The 23645-nt window shown below is 43.1% G+C and overlaps 1 protein-coding gene across 4 annotated transcripts in view; it reads left to right on the top strand.

The window, feature by feature from the left end:
• GAS7 (growth arrest specific 7) overlaps window positions 1-23645 on the top strand; it is a 105732-nt gene that overhangs the window by 70357 nt on the left and 11730 nt on the right. For 3 of the 4 annotated variants that reach the window (XM_074921706.1, XM_074921707.1, XM_074921708.1), the window contains exons 6-12: window positions 3071-3160; window positions 5439-5554; window positions 11232-11306; window positions 14200-14278; window positions 18159-18287; window positions 20294-20417; window positions 22786-22865. In XM_074921706.1, the coding sequence (XP_074777807.1) occupies window positions 3071-3160; window positions 5439-5554; window positions 11232-11306; window positions 14200-14278; window positions 18159-18287; window positions 20294-20417; window positions 22786-22865 (693 nt within the window). Of the gene's footprint in view, window positions 1-3070; window positions 3161-5438; window positions 5555-11231; window positions 11307-14199; window positions 14279-18158; window positions 18288-20293; window positions 20418-22785; window positions 22866-23062; window positions 23381-23645 lie in introns of those variants that run through there. The other variant, XM_074921709.1, reaches the window with a different exon arrangement.

Below are 23645 nucleotides of genomic sequence, written 5' to 3'. Positions count from 1 at the left end.
TGACTGTTGTGCCTCAGAAATCTGCCTTGAAAACACTGCTGTCTTCATGGGAAGCATTTGGTCCTTTCTCAGCTGAAATAAGTTGCCTCAGGTGACACAAAACTCCGCTCAGCAGTGTGTTTCCACAGGGGACCTCCTAGCCATTCTCTGCAAGACGGGTAGAAACCAGAATAGCTTCTCCTTTCATCACTGCGGTATTGGTGCTCCTGATGTGGAGATGTGAATTATTTCAAGCATCCCTAAAACTTCCATGCAGTCTCTCTACCTCTTTTGCCTTCTGCTGCTAACTATTTTTAACTTGAGCTAAATCCCAAGTTCCTGTAGCTTGACAGTCTGCTCTCAAGAGGCAGCACCCTGTCCTGGATGCCTGTGATGTATGTTGTGTCAGCACATGTGGTAGCTGTGCACAGGGCAGTGTTTTCGTGCAGGCTGCCAGGCCGGAGGGGCTTCAGGAGATGGAGTTACTGCAGGGGTTGGAGAGGCTGGAGGCTCTGGAGAGGCTGGAAGGGCTGGCATCCATGTGATCTGTGGCTGTCACCCCCATTATTATTCAGTGAGTGTTAAATGCAGCATCAAACCTAGAAATCCTCAAAGCCAGAAGCTGTTTAAGCTTGTCTTGACATCCCATGGTTACCTATAACAATGTCATTGCTGACGATACTTTGTGTCCCCTCTCTCCCCTGCTCTGGGAGGATGAGGTGCAGCATTGCTCGCTCCCAGGAAGCAGTTGGCCTGCTCTCATACGTGGAAGAGCAATTGTGAGCAGGTTCTGAGGCCTTCTGATTTTTTCTAAGGTGAAACTACAGTGTATTGTGTTATTTGAAAAATAGCGTGTGGCTGTGACAGCACAGAGGCGTGTCTGGGTACAGGCACAGCTGTGATCAGCAGTGGTGTGGGGTTTGGTGACCTGTGAGGTGAAGCGGCGGGTTCTGTCTGTCTGCCCTTGTGTGCCTGTCGGCGCAGGTCCAGCTAGGTCCTTGTCAGATGCTGGCTGAAAGTAGCAGTTTGGCTTAAGGTTTCTATATGGTATTCTTAAGACATTTGGGATGATCAGTTGTGAAACTTCCTGGTGGGGATGAGAGGAGTCTCCTAACAGGGTGTTGAGGCAGTGCCTGCCAGAAGCTCTGCACACCCCTGCATGCGCCTGGAGGAGCAGTGCCAGCTCCTCTCCTGTGGCCGGCTGCTTCCAGCAGGTGATGGGATCTGCTTTCAGGCTCTTAGACCTGGTGATCCCTGAATGGAGAGGGGAAGGTAACCCAGCCTACCAAAAAAAACAGGGCAAGGTGGTCTTGTGGTGCTGTCCTGAGATAACTGAGCTGACAGGGAAGAGGCAGGAGAGGAAAACTTCAGCAGAGACAGAAGCTGTCCTCAGTGAAACATCCCTCATGGAGGAGCTTCGTGCTAGAGGCTGTGGTGGTGGCAGGTGAGCACCAGCACCTCTGTCGCACAGCCATCCTGCTCTGATCTGATCCGATGTTTTATAGCTCCTGATGCATAGCACTTCTGATGGGGAATGTGAAGGGAGAGGGAGGTGTTTTCAGCACCTCCTGTTGTCTGTTGTTGGGACCGTGTGGCTGGTGGAGGCTGGCTCTGGCTGGAGATGCAGGTTCACTGGTGCACGGCTGCTGCCTGCAAAGTGATGGTGAAGTGAGAGCCCGTTCTCTGACCTCCTGCAGATCAGATTGAAGCCTGATGGGAGCTGGAAAGAAGCTGGAAGGGAATACATGGTTTAGGATCTAGCAGAGGTGGCAGCCTAAGACACCGTAGGTACAGGGTCAGCAGCCTGCTTTAAAATGGATTTAGCAATCTTGGGACAGAGTGATTTTTGTGGAGAAGGCGGGTGGGGAAAGCTCTGGCATTACATACAGGGCAGCCACTGAAACTTCAGCATGGGCAGACAGTGGCAGATCCGCTGTGGGTTTGTAGGAGGAGCCTTGTAAAGGCTTTGTCTGTATTGCTCTAGCACATTGGGTTTACACTGTGTCAGCACTTTGCAGGATGTCACCCTGTCCTTTTTATTCCTCTCTGAATAGCCCAAAGGCAGATTGACTGCGTGTAAGCATTGCCTTTAGGGCTGTCCACAGCTTCGCCAACCCTGCCCACAGCTTTTTTTATTTTTGATCTCCTGACCCAGAAAAACCCAAACCTATACTGTTACATTTGTGAGTCTTCCATCCCCAATTTCTGTTGGTTCCTTGATTAACGCACAAGTATTCTTAGTGTCAGTGAACCTGTGGGTGCAGTAAGAGGAACAGCTTTTAGTGTGCCTGACCAGCAGAAATTTTAGGCAAGCGTTATGTATTGGCAGTGATCTCTGACTCGCTGATGCTTCCCTGGAAGGGCTAAACTGCATCCAGAGTTGTTCTGCAGCATGTTCTGCAGTAGCTGTCACGTTCTTTGCTTCCACTGTGCTTTTATCAGGCTACATTTTCTACTATGATAACTTAATGAGCACTTGTACTTTTGTATGCCTTTGTTTAAGGACTGTATGATGTGTCCTGTCTCACAAATTGCTGTGGTTTTGGGGCACAGAAGTCTAGCTGACTTTTGAGAGCCCCTGTTCTTTTTTGCACAGAGCATCACTTTCTCTGGGATAGATGGAAGGGCCATGCACTGAAAAAATAACTTTTTTTTTTTTTAATCCTGTCAGAGACTACCGTAGCCAAGATTTTCTGATGAGATATAACAATAGTGCCTTCAGTGCTCTCTGCTGTTCATGCTATTTCTTGTGTTTCGGGTGTGCTCAGTGTGTTTCATGTCAGGATTTTTACCACAGTTTGTTAGGTTTCTAGGAGATCTCCCTGTATGGTGCTTTCCAAATCAGGCAGATTTTCATCATGTGAAATGGGTAGTTTATTTTCCTCTGAGGGAACGCTCCTGCTTGCTTAGAGGAGCTTTATGGGAATACTTAGCTGCTGTTTCCATGCAACAACCAATTTTTCTTCACTGACGTGCATTCACTGTGGATTTTCCGATTGGAAGAGTGTGTGTATAACCATTCATTTGCATATTTCTCATCAAGAGCAAAATTTCATTATCTTTTAACTCTCTTTTGCTTTTTTTTTTACAGATAAACTGTGTGACTTTCCCCCACCCTGACGTAATGCCAGAGCAGCAGTTGCTGAAACCTTCAGAGTGGAGCTACTGTGATTATTTCTGGGTAAGTAGGCAGCCAGCCACATGCCATACTGCAGCTCCTGAGCTTCTCAAAAAGTGGAGCAAACAGCTTGATTTGTGGTACAAGGTAAAGGAGAATTTGGGCTGAAATGCAATGTGTTAGGGCAGCATCAGAGAGACTGAAGATGCCAGTGGAGATCAGGTGGAAATCACCTAACTGGTCTCAGATGTGAGATTGGAAGTGTCCAGAAGGGCAAAGTCAGCTGTCAGGAGAGGGTTTTGGTCAGGAAAGGGGGACTTCTCAACATACCTCAGCCAGAAGGGCTGTGCAGCAGGAGTGGGGATAGTGAGGTGGCTGACAGAGAATGTTATTTCAGTGTTTCCCCGAGCACGAGAGCTAGTGAAGCACAAGGAGTCTGGGGGTATCATATTTAAAACAAGCAGATACAAATTTTATGTTAAATTGTAAAACTCACCCCCAAAGAATGTTCTGGCTAGATGTTGAATGACTTTTTTTAAAGGGTGAGGTTTGTGAAGGGCAAGCCCATTAGTAACTCTTAAATTGAGTAGTTTTAATGCAGCCTTCAGCACAGGAAGTCTCCAGTGTCTGTGTTTCTGTGTGTGTCCTGTCGTGCTTAGCTCTGCTTTCAGGATCCTGAATCAGGTTAAAATGATATAGTAGTCCTTCAATGTGGAGCTAATATAAAAAATCTTCTACTGGAAGACTGTTTTTTGGGGGGCGGGGGGAATACTACCACCTTCAACAGTGAAGATTTTATGGATTTTGTATGTGGTTTTGGTTACCAGTTATTGAAGTGTTTCCATTTAAAAAAAAAAAAAAAGTTTCACTTACAAAAAGGTGTAGCTCTTGGAGGCTTGTGCTCACTCAGCATTGGTCTAAGGACTAATGGCAGTAACTTGCTAAAACACACGAATGTACTTGGAGATGGTCGCATTACCAAACCATCAAAGTTTCTTCAGTTTGTTCAGTCTTCCAGTCCCAATGAGCATCAAATCATTAACGGTGTATAGGCTTGATTTTGCATGTGTCTTAGAGTAGTCACTGCCCTGCTTGGTTCTTTCCATTTAGGCTTGGCCACTGCTTGGCTCCTTCTGTTTGGCCACATCTTGCTCTCAGTGAAACTCCACTTAAAGCTGCCTTTCTTCTGCAAACTTTTATCCTCCCATAGCTCTGCTCCCGGAACTTTCCACTTGTTCAGCCTTGCCATCCGTGGTCTGCCGGTGGCTCTCCCTCCTTCTTCAACCAACTCCACTCCTCCCGTTGTCTCAGCTGCCCAGTGCCTGGTGTGGTGTCGTGCAAGTTTTATGCTTTGATTAATGTGGCATTTTTCTCTGTGAAAATGTGCAGCGCCCAGGGTGTTGGAGCAAAACCCGTAGTCCTCCGGGAAGGGTTCTCCGGGCCTGTTTGTTAGAGGAGTATAGGAAATTAAGTTCTGAAATAGGGAAAAGCACAGAGAAGAGAGACAGCAGAGAGAAGACTCTGTTGGTCCTTGTAGCAACCCTGAAGTAGCGGAATCACAGAATTGTCTAGGTTGGAAAAGACCTTGAAGATCATCCAGTCTAACCATCAACCCAACATTAACAGTTCCCAACTACACCAGATCCCTCAGCACTAAGTTGACACTACTCTTAAACACCCCCTAGATGATTATACAATCAAATCTTAAAAAAACTACCCTCCAACCATTCAATGTATTACAATCAAAACTGAAGGAAGCTGATCAACCATTGGAAAGTGCTGTGTAGGGTGAAAGATGGGATGCATGGAGGTGGTCTGTTGAACACGTTGCTGGTTTACCCTGCTTTACAGCAGATCTGTGCAGATTCTCTGAGTGCAGATCAGGGTTGAACTTGACAGTCTATTAAAGGTCATTTAGGGTTGCATTACCTGAAAGGAGCAGCAGTGTCCTCCTCTCTCCCCCAGCAGTTCCCTTGTACTGGCTCCAGGATCCCTTCTCTTTGCAGGGTGAGCCATCGGGGCTCACACCTGCCTGAGCCAGCCCAGCAGTGTTAGTGGGTAGGAGAGGCCTAGGCAGAAGGGAAGGGAAGGCTGCTGCTTTGGCCCCAACCTAGTCTTATGCTAGCTAAAAATAAGTGTAAAAGTTCTTTTTTTTTAATAAAAAAAGTAACAAGAGGAGGGGGAAAGAGAAAGTGTTGGACTGTTCCTCTGAGAAGGGCTGCGGTGCTGCAGCCAGTCAGCTGCCACCAGAGGAGTGCTCCTCGGACACTTGCCACTGGGAACTGCATGTCACTGGTTTTTATCCCCATATCTTTTTGTTGAACTTCCTTTTTCTTTCCAGGCTGATAAGAAGGATTCTCAAGGGAACAATACAGTGTCGGGATTTGAAATTCTTCTTCAAAAGCAACTTAAAGGGAAACAAATGCAGAAAGAAATGGCAGAGTTTGTTCGAGAAAGGTAATTAGCACTTTGCTATCAAATTAACTATTTGTGGCAACTTTTGTTTTCCTGATTTAGATGTTCCATCAGTACGTTAATGACCTAGCTTAAACTGCGTAAAAGATATGCTACAAATTCTTGAAGAACATCTAATATTTCTTTAATGTCCATCCACATTCTCCAGTCCTCCCCAGCTCTCACTTTTCTCTCCTGCTGTACTTGTCTCAGTTGTATTGCATTCAGGCTGTCCGTTTAGACAGAGGAAACCAAGAAGGTTTTAAGCTGCAGATTCAGGAAAAAATGTAGACATGCGAAAAACAGAGTAGGGGTGATATGTAGAAAAGAAATATTTTGTCTGAAAAACAGAGAAGCAACTTGTTGACATGGAGCATAGGCACAGTTTCCTAGAGGAAGATGTAAAAAGACATCACTTGGGACTTAAGCTGGTTATGGAGCTAAGTGACCTATACAGATAGTTAGAGAGAACCCCAAGTCATAAAGGCAGATGACGCCAATAGAAATTGCCAGAATGCCATTAATGGTCTGTTGCTCTGCTGACGTGGGAAGTGCACTGAGCACCAAACAAGCAATTGATAGATGCTCAGTTCAGCCATGTACAGGAGTTGATGTGACAATAGGTAGTGTCACTATTACTTGAAATTGCTTGTCATGTGTCCAAGCCAGTGTAAATCATCTTGAGGATGACTCTCAAAACCTGAGAACAGCCCACAGGGAACAAGCAGTGTTTATTCCCACAAGGAAGGCAGAGCACGCTGATGGATGTTTTCTCCCGGAGGCGATTGCACCAGCTGAAGGAGCTGCTGTCCTCTGTTTTTGCCTCTATGTTGGTACTTGCTGCTGAGTTGGTATTGCCTTCCTGCTCCGCTGCTGCAGACACAGCATGACTGTGCTGATAAAAATCAGTAGAGGTGGAAGCAATGAGTGGGTAACAGGCACCTGTGGTGTTTGGGGGCAGTTTGATTGTGCAGAATGTGCAGATAGTTGCTTTCATTTGTGGTTTATTTTCTTTCTCCTTCTCGTCCCTTTTTTAGTATTACAGATGTGACAGCAGTGGAGAAATGCAAAGTATAGCCCAGCAATAAACACAATCTGATACAGGAGGTGCAGAGTGCCCAGCATCCACCTGTGGTACCTACTGCCTTTGACATAAGACAGTCCTAGAGACAGTTGTCTCTGTGATCCATGAAGAAGTGTGACCAGAGGATACAGGTAGAAGAAAGGACCAGCTGGTGAAGGCAGAATACAATTGAGAAATAGTTTTGCTAGGCTAGAAGATGAAGGAGAAGGCAAGCAGAATTGTGATAGCCATGGCCAGGGAAAAGAGGAGGAAAGCTGCTCTGAATAAAGTAATATATCATGACATTTGACAGAAACAAAAGAAAGGAGCATTCAATAGGGAGGGGAAGTTGATATAAATGAGAGAGAACAAGGAGAGAGGAGCTCTGACACTGGAAAGAGGCATGTTCATGTCCAGTAGAGTAAGAAATGGGCCTGTTAGAGAAGAAAAGACAGAAAAGATTCACTGTGTGCTGGAAACAAAGACAGTTTGGAATGGCGTGTGAAGAGAATCTAGATGGGAGTTACTAAAAGATTAATAGATTTTTTTTGTTTTGTTTTGTTCTTTTGGGGTTTTTTTTTTTGAACAAATGATTCAGGATTGCTCTGGGTGGAAAAGAAGGATGGTGTTGAGCTGGAGAGGTTACTCACAGAAATGAGAGCTCATGCCATCAGGCAAACTTTTACATTCCCAGCTAAGAGGGTGGAAGTGCTGATAAGATTTTTATGATGACCATCAGATGGCTCAGGGAATACAAGACCATGTTTAAGTAGGGGTTTTCATTTCCAGAAAAATTCTCTCCATCTGTACAACCAGCCTTCTGGAGGTGAGGTTCAGGCAGCTAAAATAGCTTTAAATAGGAAGCTGGGATGAGACACGGTAACTAGATTTCTTCATCAAATAACCGAGAGGTACTATTAACTGAAATTTAGTTTATCAGGTAGGTGCTTTTAGAAGAACTACTTGTGAATAGCAATCCTAGACTGACCAATTATGTGTTCATTCAGTTCTTGTTGAGAAAGGTAGGGTTATAATACAGACTTGGAATTTTAATAAGACAGACCTCAAGAAAGGGAGGAAAATAATTAGTACATTGACTGAACTGAAAGATCAAGGGTGTGGGTGTAAAGGAAAGGAAAAAATACTTCAAATCAAAAGTGGAAATATGGTCCAGCATTTACATTCAAGTAAGCATTCTAAAATGGCCAAGAAACTCTGCAGGCTGCCCTGAATACATCAGTCTCTCTGAGTATAAGAAGTAGGGTGGTTACTAGCAAAGGCCTTAGGCTTTTGGCCATTCACTTTTTAATTGAGCTGGGCTATCCTTAGAAAATTTAAAATAAATAGCAGATTATTTAGCCACATGAAAAGAAACAGAAGCAGGAGAACGGCTGTAGCGAGTCTGATGAAGGTCTGTCTAGCCCACTGAATCAGACTGTGGTAGTACTGAGTGTGTAAGAGGAAAAGAGCATGAGAGTCTCTGTCCTCCCAGCTTCTAATACCCAGAAGTGTGGGCCTTTCCAGAGCCAGAGTTTGCCTTAGTTCTGCCATGTTCAGCAGATACTTGTAAACATCTTCTACTGCTTGTCTAACTCTTTTGAGTCTTTTTATATTTTTGACCACTGCAACAATTTGTGGGAGACTTCTGCAATTTATGCACTACAGAAAATTAATAATGCTTCTGTCTGATAATTTCATTCTTGTTTCCTAATCTGGAGAACTAGTGTAAAAACACTCATAGTCACTCTCTTCACACAGTGACAGTTGTGTAGATGTCTGTCAGATATCCTCTGTCACCTTTTCTCTGTGTTCCCCGTGTTGTCCTAATCTACTTAGTTTCTTCTTACATGGTAGTCACATCAGATCATCTTTGCCTCCCTTTGTAGCTTTTCTTCATCCATTATAGCATGGCTTTCATGAACTATTGGAATGTGGGCACACGAACTACTTTATTTTAAAAAAAGAAGCTTAAGAGAGCAGGGAATAAACAACCAAAGAGCAGCTAAAACTAATAAAGTCAAGATGGTATGGGTCAAAGTGCACTTATAATTTGTAATGCTTCTGACTGCAGTGTGAAATTCTTCAAATTCTGGAAATTTTAAAACAAGTTAGTGAAAACAAGAGATTCAGAGTTTTGTTGGTGTGAAGGTGGAGTGGCTGTGAAACAGCTGTGTGGATTTCTGGAGGTAGGCTTAGAAGGCTCAGGAGTCCCTGTGTATGATATGTTGGTGTTTCATAGTCACCACAATCGGAGTTTGCAGGGTGTTCCTACTGGCCAGGGGGCTTTTTTTTTTTTTTTTTCATTTTTTGATGTATATCTTCATCTTGTTTTTTAGCCTCTTCTGAGGTGTTCAGGGTCTTTTGGCCACAGATGGTGACAGATGCCAGACTGGGGTGGAACAATTTATGTCTTATAATTGGGGCTCTTAAGCAATAACAAACTGACATTTTTACTGTGATTTTTTTTTTTGATTTTTTTTTTTTTTTTTTTTTTTTTTTTAACTGTTATTCCTCCTTGCCAGGCAGTCTGCCCTATTAATAGTGCTGTCCACCTGCAGTCCAAGTAACACTTGAAATCCCAGAGCCTGGGCCAAAGCTGGGACCGGTAAGGAGCGCTTCCATCGAAGCCAGTGACATTGCATGTAGGGTGCCACGCTTAGGACAAGCAGTAGTGGCAGCAGACATAATGTGCCTTATGTGTAATTGTGAAAATCATGAGGCTTCCTTTGTCTTGCTGTATTCAACACTTCCCCAGCTACAGCAGTATCAAGGAAGAACTTCATGGGGTTTTAAATTCATTATTTTCACAGAAAATCTTTATGATGAAACATGGTTATTCCTCTGTCCATGAGACAGAGGACCGAGACATGGATTGTGTGAGGGTCTGTCTGTATGGGCAGCTCAGAACAGTCAACAGAGCAGCTAGCATCTTTGCACACCTAGCAGCCACAAGTAAACCACTCAAAGGCATCCGTAAGCCAAAATCCAGTAGGAATAAAGTTGTGTGGTGAAGGGTATAGACCAGAGCTTTGGTTAGGAACTCCTGGTAACTGAGGCAAAAGCAGGGCTGTACACTTGGATATTTCTCTCAGCTACATTTAGATGTTTGCATCTTTATTATAGTTGAACTATGCTCCCTTTCCAGTCCATAGAAACTGTCACTTCTGAGACAAGATTAGTCTCATACCAAAGTAGGTATTCAAAGTAGGTCAGGTGAAATGTGCCTGGATAAAGCCCTTTTCATAGTGAAGTCCTAATCACAGTGTAGCCTTTGGTTCTGGGCAGCTGTGTTTGCTGATCTTGACACAGCAGGCATGGAGGGCTGACTGGTTTTGTTTTCACAGGAGGGGGAAGAAGGGGACCCCCACATGCTGGGTGAGGTTTGTAGTTGTACTGTGCTGTAGTGAGCTGGATATCACCTTGGGCCTCAGCCAGTTGCATCCTGCAGAGTGACATCCAAAACATATTTTCAGCAGCCCAGAATATCAGACCCCTCTTGGCTGCCCTCAAGGGACCCGTTTTGTCTCAAATGTGCCATGCATAACAGTGCTTGCTCAACTACCTATTGCAAATGGGCATGCCAAAAATATCCTACCTTCTGTCTTCTCACTGGAAGGAGATAGATTTCAGACCAGGTTTTTCCTCTGCCTGTACATAGTTAGAACAGAATCAGGAGTTGCTCCACCTGGGTGCCACTCAGCTCACTGTTAGAGATGCTCTGCTGAGCAAATAGCCAGTTGTTTGCCCCAGTTGGGATCACGTGTACCTTGCAAATGTTTCACTAGCAGAAGAACTCAGGGGACATGGAGATGGGTTTCAGGCATGGTGCACATCACTTCTGAACCAGTAGCTGCTCCTTCCCTCCCTGCTGTGCAATCAGCTTTTACCCTTGTCCCCTTGCTCAGCAGCTACACTTGTTCTTCTCCCTGCAGCCATTCCCACAGTGGTTGTTTGCCAACAGCTTCCTTCTGCACCCCCACTGCTGGCAAGCTCAGATCCTGTTCCTGGTGTGGTTCTGCTGAGTGAACGGAGAGGGCAGTGAGCAGAATGGATGAGGGGTGGAGGCTCCATCACTACCTCATGGTGACAGAAGCCCCTGCCACATCTTCACCAGTTTTGTCACCTGCAGTGACAAGCAGGAGGCAGTCGATGTCCCTAGGAGAGGTTCATTCCAACACCCCAAACCTCATTTGGATTTTTTTTATATTTCTGCATTCTGTCATCTTTGCTTTAAGGATATGTGACCTCACGTTTAGCAGCAGACTGAAACACATGCTTCTTGAGTGAGCCCAGTTTTGCAGACAGTCCATGTTGCACAGTAGAAACACTTTGTCCCTGTTACTTGCTCAAGAACTGTTGGTTTTTCTTCTAATTTTATCGCACATGCTGTCCTGCATATATCCCTGCTTTTGCCACTGCATTTTTAGCATATGGAGGGGAGAGATGGATCCTGAAGCTGGTGCTGCCAAGCCCTAGAGACCGAAAGGAAAATTCCTTTGGCCAAGATCTGTTAAAATGCAGAGAATTTCTTTAAATGAAGTGTGTGGGTTTCTGCCTTAAGCTTACTTACTGCTGTCTTTTTATTTTCTGTGTGTATGTGTGTGTTTGTGAGTGTAGGATAAAGATTGAGGAGGAATATGCTAAGAACCTGTCCAAACTGTCTCAGAATTCCTTGGCTGCTCAGGAAGAAGGGTAAGTGTGTCTCTGTGACTTTTGCAGAAGACAAGAATTTTAACATAAAAAGCATTCCTCCCATGCAGGTATATATATTTTTCCTGAGCTCTCTATTTGACTAGAGGTTTATTTAGCTTAGGTGTGTTGGGAAGGATAGAACTGCTTTGGAGTATTTTTCTCTTGAAGATGTTCATGGTAAATTTTTAGAAATATGTGTATAAAACACTGCGGTTCCAATAATGTGTTTATGCTATCCTTGTTCTAGCCAGCACTAGTCCTTTAGGGTTTTGCATGTATAAGTACTAAATTATTTTGAATGTGGAAGCATATATAAATATATTGAAGCAGCACAGACAGAGGGAGGACAAAGAAGTCTCTTCTCATCGTGGGTCTGACCCTCCAAGAAAAGCAGCAGGTTGTCAGCATATTCATGCTTTGGAAGTTATTAAAAAAGTATTAGGCAATGCACTTCAGACTAGATTGTAGTTCTTCTGAAGGATTAGAAGTTGTTACATCTGTTTGTTCCGACACAAACCCTATAAGCACTGAAAGGCAAGGCTGGAAATGATTGTCCTCACCCTAGTTCTGACACAGTCTGTTTCTGCTGGCAGTGAAGCTCCATGAGGTGTTTGCTCAGGTTCCAGTAGGCAAGGACAGAAACTGCAGAAAGCTACCTAGGCTGTTACTTCTCTGAGCATCTACACTGATGATGGTTTCTGTTCTTTTTTCCCCTTTAGAGGTGGGTGTTAACCTGCTTCTGTTGAAGCTAAAACCACTTACTTCCACATCTTCTTCCCACTGTCTCCTGCCCCCAATAGGAGAAGGAGGGAATGACTGAAAAAATGAAGGGGAAGGAAACTAGGGGACAGTAAGTGAAAAGAGAGGGAATGAGGACCAAAGCATAAAAAAATGTTGAAGTAGGGAACTGAAGGGGACACAGAGCAGAGTGCAGGGAGCTGGGAACACTGCCCGGTGACACTCTGCCTGGAGGGGGTGTAAGGTGAGGGAAGGAGGTCCTGCTGGAATTTCTTCTCCTGGTGTTGTGGTGGCCAAACTGGCTAGGGCCAGGAAGAGGCTAGTGAGAAGATCCTGGGAATTGGTGAGGCCCAAGAAGATTTTAATTTTAAAAAGTGAGGGAAGAAGAGTCAGCCAACAGGAGGATTTGAAGGAGCCAAAAGTGGGACTGCAGCCTAGCACACTCAAAGTAAACACTTACCAGGGCATTCCTCTTGTTCCTGAGAAGGTATGAGCTGGGGGCCCCATCGGCTGCTCTGTGAATACACCAGTCACCGCTGCTGGTTTCATACTCTGCGGAGCATTTTGCAGCTTTGCTGTCCAGCAATCTATGGAGTTGACACAAAGTATGGGATGGGCTGTCCCTCTGGGGTTCTCTGCCGTCCTTTGGTGGTAGAAAGACCTACCATCATGTATGTGGGTGGGACACGAGGGTGACAAGATGAGACCGATTTGTGGTGTCAGGATGGATCTGTTTAAGTTTCTGTGAGTACAGCGCTGCTGCACATACACAGAAGGTGGTACAATCCATGGTCATTTAAGTCATTGTAGTTGGATAAGAGATGCAGAAGATGCCTAGAAGGCTGACGTGCCTTCTTTGCTTAAATAGTGCCAGTGAGAACTGGACAGTGGGATGGGACCTCGGGGAGGGACTAGGGAAGGAGAAGAGTTGGGCGCTTACATAGGTAAAACAGTCTCAGGTTGTTTAGCTGTCATGAACACCATACTTGAGGACTCAACTCATTCAAGCAATGTCAGAGATACAGACCACTATTTTGAAATTGCAGATGCCAGGCAATTTTTCAGGCTATCACGAAGGGGAAAATACAACTGTCTGAAAAGGGAGTGAGGGAGAGAGAGAAGGAGCCAGGAAATTGTAGATCACTCTGCTTTATTTAACCTGTGCAAAGTAGTGGAATAAACCATCAAGCTTTTTAGAAGCACTTAGTAGAAAACTAAGGTGATGAGTAGTTATTGTGGATGCATACAGAACAAACGATGTCAAACCAACCTAAATTCCTCCAGTGATGGAATAACAGAAGTCAGCATCATAGCTCTTAATTTAGTATAGCTTTTTGCAATGGGAGATTCTTGTAGATAGGCAAGAGAAATGTGTCCTAAATAAAGCATAAGATGCAAAACTAGCTAAGAAATCATACCCACTATTTATGAAAAGTAAACTGCAGAAAGTAGCTATGGAGTGAGATCCCATAAGGTTCATCCCAAGTCCAGACTTTTTTCAATGTTTTTGTTAAGGACTTATGATAGAATAAATAATGGATTTACTGTAATCAGAGATTAGACAAAGATAGGAGGGATGGTATGTACAACTTGAAGAAAAGATTTCAGTTCAGAATTATTTTGTTAAACTGGAGAAATTAACTGAAAAAAATTAAGATGCATTTCAATGAGGATAAAGTACCAGGTTTTATACTTGCACAGGATGTGAAAGGTACAGTTACATAACAGTTTGTGGGAGAAGGATTTGGCTGTAGTGAATCACAAGCTTATTCATCAACAACTTCACACTGTTGTCTAAAAAAGCAATCATACTGAGATATGTAGAAGAGTGTCTGATACAAAATAATCTGTCACCAGTTGGCGACTGGATGACCTCTGATGGAAGATGGTGTAGTTTCGGTTATGATGCTTTAAGAGGAATCTAGGCTGTTGGAGAGGGTCTAGAGGAGTGTACCTAAACTGCCATTATCTAGAAAATAATTTGTCTGAAGGAAAAAAGAAGATGGAGTAATTTTCAAATACTGAAAGGCTTCTCTGAGAAGTAGAATAATCTGTTCACCAGATAATCAGTAGAATTATCTGTTCACATAATCATTTCTCGCTGGGAGGTTGTACAGAAAATAGGGCATTGATCATTGTCACTCTGTTCTTCTAGGACGCTAGGAGAAGCTTGGGCTCAGCTGAAGAAGAGTTTAGCTGATGAAGCAGAGGTTCATCTCAAATTTTCTTCTAAGGTAAATAGTTCTTCCTTTTGCAAAGATTTTTGCCCTGTAATTGATGTGGATCCGCCTTTCAGTGCTTGTTAGTGTGGAAAATGCGCATGCATGGGGAGCAAATTTAGAAGAATTAATAAGTTGGTGAACAAACTTATTTAAACTCTGTCCATTCTTCCTGCTGAAATCATAGTTTATTTAACCTACCTGATGAGTAAGTTAAAGCACATCTAGCTGTAATTTGTCATAAAAAGGGAAAACTGATTCTGGAGGGTTTTTACCCAGGGCTCTTAAGTTCCAGTCAATTCAAGTAAATTTACCTAGAACTTGTACAGATTACTTCTGTAGAGGAAGAAATAAAAAATATTTGGCTTCTCAACAAGAATCTACTGTGCCTGTCTGGAAGGAGGAGAACCTTCTTCATATTGTCAGCCTTTCTGAAAAGTTCACTGGGAACTTAATTCATGTTATTTTTGGATCTTCTCTCAAGTGATGCCCAAGGAAATTTCTTGTGCAAACTGTGGTATTTATCTGGCTTTTTCCACTACATGTGACATACTCTTGCATCCTGTTACATTATGTTAACCTCTGTGGGTGATCAAGTTCAATACAGTGGCAGATATCTCGGCACAACAGCCATGTGCTGGAGGAAAATTATAGCTCTGAACTGTTTGTAAGCGATTATGCAGAGGTTACTCAGGCAACCAGCTGCTGCCTTGGTAACCCACTGTTTTGCCTCAAACTTCTACTTCAGGGCTGTAATTAGTAAAATACTTTTTGCTCCCCATTGTCCTTCTGTATTGTTTTCAAGGAGGGAGAAGTGCACCCTGGAGTGGTGTGTGCATGTAGGCAGGCAATGTAGACTCTTATTATTTTACTTTTCCTTAAGCCCCGCACAGAAACTCCTGTAGTATACTCTGAACTCTCCCCACTGTTTCTATACCTTGCTTTGGGAATTCCTAGTTCCAGCTTTCTTGTATTAACAGAATATGTTTTTAAACACATTGATTATTGCTATTACTTTCAGAGAAGTTATCTTAGAAGTAGTAATTATATTTCTTGTTGATAGTTGAACGAAACCATTCAGTGCTGGCACAAGCAGCAGCAGACCAAGAATATTCAAACATAAACACCAACCTTGAAGAAGTTGAACAACTTCTGTGACAGTCCTTCATGGCGCTGTTACATTGGAGGTCACAAACAGATCAGAGAAGGTGATGGCACTGTCATGGCACTTGCAACATAAAATGTTGTTACACTGCTAATGCCTGTACCGACTGCCATGGCACATGAGGAATCCCTCAAGAAGGCTGTCATGGTGCTGAACCTTTTCTCCAGCTATCTGATTATCCCTCACTGAGCTCCAGGAGGCAAGTTCTGCTGGAAGAGAAGATGCACATGTGCTGTACTAGTGGGCTGGCCTGTATATGATGATGTGTTATCAGATATTCTGGAAATGGTGCCAGTGGAATGAAGGAAAAAATAAATACTTGTGAAATCAGAGGAATTTTTGAAATGTGGTTTCTGATAACTTAGCTATGTAGTTTGACCAGCATCTAATACTATGATTAACCCTATGCATGTGTCTTTCTGCCTATATCTCTACCATACTGGTACAGAGGTACAGGGTCTCTGTCCTATACCTGTTAACTCCTTTTAGCAAAATTTGGAGATTTCAAGTCCTTTGTCACATCTGACCGATTCAGTGATGAGTGTCAGAGTTGTCTATATACACTGGTGCTTTTTAACTTAGGAAAGTAGTTAATGTTCGTTTTTTTCATCTGTTGCATGCATTTGAAAGTCTTTTAGCAAGATCTTCTAGGTAAAAAATAATATATATATATATGACCACACCCTGGGTCATTCCCCTGTGAGTCTATTTTGATAGCTTACGGTACCTCTTGCAAGGTGGAAGTTCAAACAGGATAATGATACTAGGAGGAAAGATGAGTGCCTTCACTGAGGAGTTCTCTTTGATTCCCAGGACACAGAACTGGAGGAAGCAGTTGCCTTGTTTGCATTTTGAACCTTCTGGTGATGCGTTTCCCATCTTTAAGAGGATCTCAGCATCTCCTGTCCCATTATAAACCATGTGAAATAAATATCTTTACTTTCTATTAGGCAAGTAGAACTACCAGTGAAATCCCCTCCTGTTTGGTGTGACCCTGGCCCTGGGGACTTATGTAAGGGTTTTCACAGCAGAGCCTACTTATGTCAGATGAGTCAGGTTGCAACTTCTTCCACTGAGATGATGTATGGGTGTTGGGTTGTTTACCCAGGTTAATCCATTTATTAATGGAGCAGTCTGAAGGGCACACAGACTGTTTAGCTACCTCAGATTCTATTGGATACAGACATCTCTGTCAACTGTAATATATTGCCTATGGAGTTCACTGAAGCCATACTGAACTTCTCTCTGTTCAGCTCTTGTTCTGTTGAGCATTGACAGTGCTTCTGGCAGAGATATCTCTGTTCTTGAGAGAGCTTGTATAACCATGCTGGACCACAGTATTGTGAACAGGTCTTTATTAACTTGCTTGGGGCCATCCCAATGAGACTGTCATAAAAAATATTGTCCAGAATTTTCTAGTCCAAACCCCCCAGTTAGAGTAGGACTGTCACCCACAGTGGATCAAGTCAGCTACATCTTTGTCTAGCAGAGTCCTGTATATCTCTAAAGACAGAAATTTCATAACCTCTCTGGTCAACCTGTTCCAGTGCCCAGCTACCATTCTGGGGATTTAAAAAAAAAATTATATTCAGCCTGAACCTCCAAAGCTCAGGTGTCTGTTGTGACATTGTGTGGCCCTACGAAGAAGAATTTGGCTCTGTTACCCTTGCACCTGACCTTCAGATAGCTGTAGGCTGTATTGTATCACCATGGTACCAGTATTCATCTGCCTAAAGAAGCTCTGCTTTAGGCCTGTTTAACCTCTCTCAGATGTGTGCTGTAGGGCCTTGGCTGTCTTTATAGCCTCTCTCCATGTAGAGGCTGTACTGGGTTTCCCTTTGGTTGAATGAAGTTTCCTTCTGCATTAAAACAGCATGGGAGAAAAGCCGAAAATACTTGCTTTCAGGAAAAATACTGCTGCACTGTGGGCTGTGTTAGGTGATTATGGACCCAACTCACCTGTGTTGATGGAGTCCAGTATCCCCACAGGAAGGACACTAGAGAAGAAGTATTTGATTGCATCTGGGGAGGTGAAGTGTTTGTATCCCTTCAGTGCACATTTCCTGGGTGTCAGAACTGTGTATCAGAAGGCCAAAGAGCAGTATGATACAAACTCCTGTACTGCTGACTGTCAGGTCCTGCTTGTAAGAGAAAAGTCACATGTGTGATCTTGATGGATCTCTCCTGAGTTCATTTCAGTGGTTTCTTCTCACTCCTTAAAGAATTTCAACTAAATACTCAGGCTTCTCTTGAGACTCCCCTATACTTGACAGAAATAAGTAAAATGTGCCCTTTCTTTTCACTATACAAGAAACACAGATGTGTCACCACGGTCCACTGACTCACCTTATTGTACTCAGGGATAGTGGCTTTAGTTTGTGTACTTTGGGCCTTTTAAGCAAGTTGCATCAGTTAGGCCAGAACCAGAACACCTCAGGTAGTGCTCTGGATATTGCCTGCAGTTTGATCTTATGTATAAGAAGAGATTTCTGTTCTTTTGTTGCCTTCAGTAAATGTTCCCTTAACAGAGCTGTCCTGCGAAGAGCTGAGTTTTGCAGTAGCTTCACTTGAGAGGTCTTGTCGGGAAGAGAAATGCTGCTGTGTGACATTGCCTTTGCCTGTGGTGTGTGTATTGTCTCCTCTCCGTCCTGAGCTCTGCTCAGCAGAAGAACCAGGAATTACTGCCTGGCTCCTCATTATTGCCATTTCTTCCTTTGTTTTCTTTACCAGCTTCAGAGTGAGGTAGAGAAGCCCCTGCTCAACTTCAGAGAGAACTTTAAGAAAGACATGAAGAAGTGTGACCACCATATTGCAGACTTACGAAAGCATCTGGCCAGCCGCTATGCAGCAGTTGAAAAGGTGAGAGCAGAAACAAACTGGAGAATTTGAGATAATGCTGGTTTGGACAGAAAAGCACCTGCCCTGTGAAAAGTTTCTGTTCTGCCACAAAGAACCACGAGGGTTTCTGCTGAGTGCTTTCTTGCTGTTAGTTACGCTTTGCTGGGGTCCCAGATGTCATTTGCTGCTTAGCTGAGATTTGGGAAACGGAGCTACAGGCAGGGGTAACACATTACTGCTGAACTGGCTTTTTGCTCCATCCTCCGCTTCCCAATTTGGGGCAATATATTTCTAGTACACTTGACGAAAATACTCCTTGCTTGTGTGCATCTGAAAGTCACATCTATTGCCCTCAAAATTGAAAAAGCTTTGCCTTAGAATAGCAGCAGTGTCAGACCAGACTCACCTGGCTCAGTATGCTCTCATGCAGTGGCCAAAAGCAAATGGCCAGGGAAGGCAACTCAAACTTGGCATGGCAAGTCACAAAACCTCTCCCAGTTCCCGTTTTCTGTGCTACACAGCAAATATCCTCACCTGAAAAACCCAAAGAGGAGCAGCACCGTTGTATCAGGGGCTGTTTTAACATGAACATCCAGTAGGTAGCTGAGGGTGTGATTTAGGGAGAGTTATGCCCACAAAAGGTGATCTCTTGCAGGCAGCTGGCAGGAAATGGGCTACCCATGCCTTGGCTGCCAGGACGCTTATACCAAACAGTATCCTCATGCAGTTTGCTCTTGGGTGTAAGTTGGAAAGGAAAAATACCATGCTCAGTCAACACAGAAGGTTGTTTGGACTTTCTCATGTGTACTCTCATCTTTAATGAAAGTTTTCTCCAGGGACAGAATTGTTGTAGGATACACAAGGTTATTAGACTGGATGTATACAAGGAAGGCATTTTTCTGTAAAACATTAAGTTCTTCACAGTCATATCTGCAAAGAAACAGTCCTCAGTAGGGATATTGAAAAGAATTAATTAAAATAGCCTTGAGAAGAAAGGAATGAAAAAAGGGAAAAATGGTGTCTGCAGTGTGCCTGATGAAGCACACAGCTTGTCACCAGATTGCTTTCCTGTAGCTCCCTCTTGTGACCTGCTGAACCAAGCACAGGGTCTTCGAAATTGCAAATTGAAAAAATTTAAGTAATGCTTCAAGACCGTTGTAACTTGCAGGCTGGTGTGACTGTAGAAAACTGTAAGGTGCTAACAAACTATAATCATCCCAGTTTAGTTTTAAGTGCTATAACTAGATAAAGAACAAATGTGACCTATTTTATAACAGGTCTGTGCAAATCAAGTTGGTTTTATTTTATATATTTAAGCAACCTCAGCAAATGAGGTGACAGCATGCATATGTGGTAATAATGTTCATTTTTTAAGACACTTTACTAATTTGCTTGTATAAATTCAGTAATGATACTGATAAATCAGGTTTTAAAAGCCTGCAGAACTTTGAAATAATTTAAATAATCAGTTGTAACCAGGTCTCAGGTTCTTGATTTCTACAGTACAAACTGCTGTTGTCATGAACCCGAATTAGTTTTTCTGAAATAAGTCTAAAAGTTCCTATTGTTAAGAGTTTCTGGTAAGTGTATATTGAATCCAGAAGGTATTTACAAATAAATTTTGCAAGATACTTGAAATTCTTTCAAGAACTTAGATCCTAAGGAAGAGGTGTCTTGGTGATGCTGGTTAAGACATACGGAAGAAGCTCCAGCTTCCCTTTCTTCCAGAAATAGTGAGTTACTGAGAAACATGGAAGTCTGGTGATGTCTTTTGTACTGTGCCTTTCCAAGAACCTATGAAGAGTTTAAATGCTTTTGTGATTTGTTGGTGACAGCTGCTATATGGTAGGACTGTTCTTGGAACACAACATGGTGTCCTAAGAACTTGAATCCCAATTAGGACCCAGTTTTATGCAGAGTCCCTGACTTCTTACTGGCAGATACTTGTATGAGGGTGTCATAGATGGCTGAAAGCAGCTGGTAGCTTTTTCCTCTAAAACATGTGACTCTTCTTTAATTACTCCAAGGCCCGGAAAGCCTTGACAGAGAGACAGAAGGATTTGGAAATGAAAACACAGCAGCTGGAGGTGAAGCTCAGCAACAAGACAGAAGAGGAAATTAAGAAAGCGAGGCGGAAGTCCACACAGGCGGGTGAGTACCTGTGTCCATCAGCAACAGGAGGCAGCACAGCCCCACGGACGGCAGGAACAAGATGGGATGCAACTGCCCATCCACCTGCCTGTTTCTTGGTTTTTAATATTGTAGCTAAAGCATCAAAGTGAACTGTGCTAAGATCTGTTTGGTATTAAACCATCTGAAGAAACAAGCCCAGTTTTTCCAAGTCGTGTCACAAAATGGTGATTTTGATAATTGGAATGAGAACAGTAAAAGGAGAGTGAATTGTCCTGTTGTTTTGTGAAAGTGTGCTGGGATCACTGAATGTGAAACTTTCAATGTCAGATTCAAAGAGACTTAGCTAAGGATGTTTCTTCCTTGAATCATTGTTCCTTCCTTGGTTGTTTCCTAAATCAGTCACCCACAACTGTGTGGTTGCCTGTTATGCTTGCTATTACTGTCTTTTTCTTGAAAGTTAACTTTTCTTTTTTCCACTGCTACCCATCAGTTAAAATTAATTCTGTTCAACAGATACTGAAGGTACAGTAGTGTGTGCCATACTGTACTGAGGACACAGCTACTTGATGTGACCTGTGCATGTTTTACAGAGGCCCAAACCACTTCCACAGGATCCATCAGGAACTGTCTTTCTTGAGATCTGCAAAGCTGATAGGTGTAGATCTGTTAGTACCTTTTGCTGAACATGTGTTTTAACTAGGGCTTCCATGTTTCATCACTTCATAGTTCCACTCCTTGGCAGAGTGGTCCTTTGTAGCTCCGAGTTCAGACAAGATAGCCTATCTGGGCTTTGAAGAACCATTTGCAGGGTGACCATGTGTACAGACAACGATTTGAGGAGAAACAAAAGTTAATTGTTAGTGACAGGAGGCTCCACGAGAGACGTTCTTTATCCTTCTGCAAATTCGCAGCTCTCTGTTTTCCTGAGTCCACAGAAATTGTTTGTAATAGATATTTATTGAACGGGCAAGGGAGAGCTGAAGAACAGACGGGAGTAGCCCAGAGTTTGGTGTGAGTCTCCTCATCAGTCTCCCCTACTTGGTGCCACTGTTACAGTCAGTGGCAGGGGAGGAATGCTCAACTGGGTGCTTGCCACGTGCACAGCAGCAGCATGTAGTGATTAGCTTTGAAATGAGGCCTGCGGTAAGTGGATGGAAGGACTAGAGAGCTTTAGACCACACCTGTTCTACCGTCCCACTGGTTATTGGTATGTGGCATTGCTTTCTGCTCCTACCATGGCTTTCATATTCTTGGCTGTACAGTGGCTCCATTTCAGTTGGGTGGGTGGAGGATAACCCTGAGTCAGGTAGCTCTTGAGGAGCTGCTGGAGTGTGGGAGCCATTAGTTCAGACTTGTCGTGTCAGACTAGGCATCCTCTGTCTGGGTGGATAAGCTTATTACTGAGTTTTAAGACCTGAAATCTGGTTTCTTCGTAAAGTTTGGTTGCTACCCCAACTTCTAAGTCCATGAAAGACTTCCAGATGCATTTATTTCTTTGACACTTGTTTGGTCTATGGAGTCCTGTTCTTAAAGCTTGATTCATCCCTGGTTTATGTATAAAGACTTTTTTGCATCTAAAGGAGCAGATGAATTTGAGCCCTGGACTTAGTCATCACACCATTAGGGAAAGTGTAACTGAGCCTCATTTAAAGAAGAAAGAGAACTTAGTAGCCAGAAATCGGTAATCTTTGAGATGTGCCTTCCAGGTTTTCCACCCAGCTTTCCCTCTCTGTCAGAGCAGAGTCTTGAAAGAAAAAAAATTGAAACAAAGAAAAAATTGAAATTGCAGGTTATTGTGTTAACTGTCTTGAACACTGGAGGAAGCCAGAGCTCGACTGGAATTGTGCATCTTCAGATGCTGGAGAATGCGTGCATGAGTGTGTAACTGGGTTGTGGTTGCAAATAAGCATCCCTCCATCTCAGGCAGCTTGAGCCTGACACTTTGCTCCTTTTACACGGAATCCTCTTAGAATGCAGTCTCACCTACAGAGTGCTACCCTGCAGCTCAGGAACTCATTATTATTGATTTCCCATTTTAATGATTTTATTTTTCAGATACAATTTTCTGTCTATGACCTTTTTTTAAACTGAAGTAACTTACTTTCATAGTTCTGGGCATTTTGTAAAATATTACTTAATATTCATATTTTCCTTTTAAAATATTGTCTTCCCATTCATTCATTCTCACCCCAATCATCTGATCTTTGCATTTTGTTGAAATTTTGTTGCATGTAACAAATACCATGTAGCAGAACTGCCTTCAGCTCCACCAGGACGAGCCTTCAAACCCTCTGGGTCTGTCTGCAAAACTTGAATTACAATTTCCTTCTAAGCTCTATAACCCTGGCTAGAGAAAACTAATATGCTGCTATCTTGAACGTTTCAGGAGATGACCTGATGCGCTGCGTGGATCTTTACAATCAAGCCCAGTCCAAGTGGTTTGAGGAAATGGTGACCACCACTCTGGTATGTAGCTCTGTGTAGCATCTTACATGTATAACATTGAAAAATTGTAACAGCATACAACATTCATCACTTGTAGCTATTTACAGTGCAAAGCAGTGGGAGAATAGGATGATACATCTCCTGTTGTATTTCCCACTCTCAGTTCTAAAAAAAACTCATATCATTAGCGGAAGGAAGAAATAATTGTTTCTTTGCAGAAGGAATTAAGCCAGTTCAGGGCTGCTTAGAGGCCGGAATGCTGGAATCGTCCCCAGGAAGGATGAAGTAATGCACAAGGAAGACATGGAAAAACGTGATAAATCACTCAATCCATTTATACATTAATGAATTTTTATGTTCCATGATTTTACAATTTCTTCAAGTGTTGCCAGCTCAGAAGAGGCACACTTTAATTGCCTTTTGTTCTGTTTCTCTGAAGATAATAAGCTCACAGTATTCACCCTAAGGACCTATACCTTTGGGGTTAGTCACCAAGATGCCAAGACACAGCTTTGATGTGCTGTATTCCTTGACATACCTGTACTTTGGCTTTAGGGCTCCTCTCTTATGTCATTCCTTAGAGCCCTTCTGGACAACAGCCAATTGCTTTCAAAAGTGGGAAATATAAATGTCTTTTTGCATGTATTTTTCTCATTGGACAAACACAAAACTAGAAACTCCTCATAATAAGAGTCAGGATAATAAATTGCTCAGCACTTGGAAGTGTGTCAGTGCAGTATTTAAACTGCAGTAAATAAATAAAGGCAGATGGGTGAGTGGAAAACCAGGAGGCGGACATCT

Source organism: Athene noctua, chromosome 18, assembly GCF_965140245.1.
Source record: "Athene noctua chromosome 18, bAthNoc1.hap1.1, whole genome shotgun sequence".
NCBI classification, from domain to species: domain Eukaryota; kingdom Metazoa; phylum Chordata; class Aves; order Strigiformes; family Strigidae; genus Athene; species Athene noctua.
The sequence above is the reverse complement of the archived record's forward strand: the minus strand, read 5'-3'. Positions and strand labels throughout refer to the sequence as shown.